The 746-nt window shown below is 66.9% G+C and overlaps 1 protein-coding gene across 1 annotated transcript; it reads left to right on the forward strand.

Annotated features, from left to right (window-relative positions):
- Window positions 1–360: 360 nt before the first annotated feature.
- Window positions 361–617, forward strand: MNEG_15185 (hypothetical protein; the record flags this gene model as incomplete). Its single annotated transcript, XM_014036344.1, has 1 exon — window positions 361–617. A coding segment is annotated over one exon (257 nt), but the record flags the coding sequence as incomplete, so codon positions are not given.
- Window positions 618–746: the final 129 nt, after the last annotated feature.

Consider the following 746-nt stretch of genomic DNA (forward strand, 5'->3'; position numbering starts at 1 on the left):
CCCCCGCGCCGCCCTTCGCCCGAGCGCGCCCGCCGGCGGAGCGTGCAGAGAGGAGTCGTGCTGCGGACTGCCGCGCGCCGACCTCACCGGCCCGCCGCGGACTGCGACCGCAGGGCAGCGCCATGGTTATCGTCGAGCCCCGCAAGCACCACCACCTCAAGTATGTGTTGGACAACTTTGACGCCCACATGCCGTTGGATTATGACCTGTACATATTCCACGGGCCAGCGGCAGGTGCGCTGACGCGGGGGGCGCCGGCCGCCGCGCCCCACCCACCGCCGCGGCCGCGAGTGCATGGCCCAATTCCGCTGAACTAGGGCCGACTCTATCACCCCGCTCGTGTCGCTCGACTGCTCGCAGCCCAGTTTGCACGCGCGGCCGCCGCCGGGGTCGCGCTGCGGCGGAGGGTCTTCTTCCACGCCTTGCCAAAGGACAACTTGGCGCCGGCGCCCTATGCATACAACTCGATCATAAAATCGAGGGAGCTGTTCTGGAACAAGATCGATGCGGAGAACGTGCTACTGTTCCAGGTGGCCACGTCAGCGTCTCCATTGGATGACGCGACCTCAATGGCACGCAGCCCGCACGCCCTAGATGCTGCTGCAAACCCTGACTGATGCCAGCTGGCTGTTCGAAAGTCCCTTGCATTGCAACCAAGGCTTCGTAGCACATCCAAGAGCAGAAGACGGGCCGGGGCAGGCGACGCACACCCTGCAAGGAGCTGGCGCCCCGCACCCCCCCCCCCC

The sequence above is a fragment of the Monoraphidium neglectum genome (genome assembly GCF_000611645.1).
Source record: "Monoraphidium neglectum strain SAG 48.87 unplaced genomic scaffold scaffold05107, whole genome shotgun sequence".
In the NCBI taxonomy this organism is placed as follows: domain Eukaryota; kingdom Viridiplantae; phylum Chlorophyta; class Chlorophyceae; order Sphaeropleales; family Selenastraceae; genus Monoraphidium; species Monoraphidium neglectum.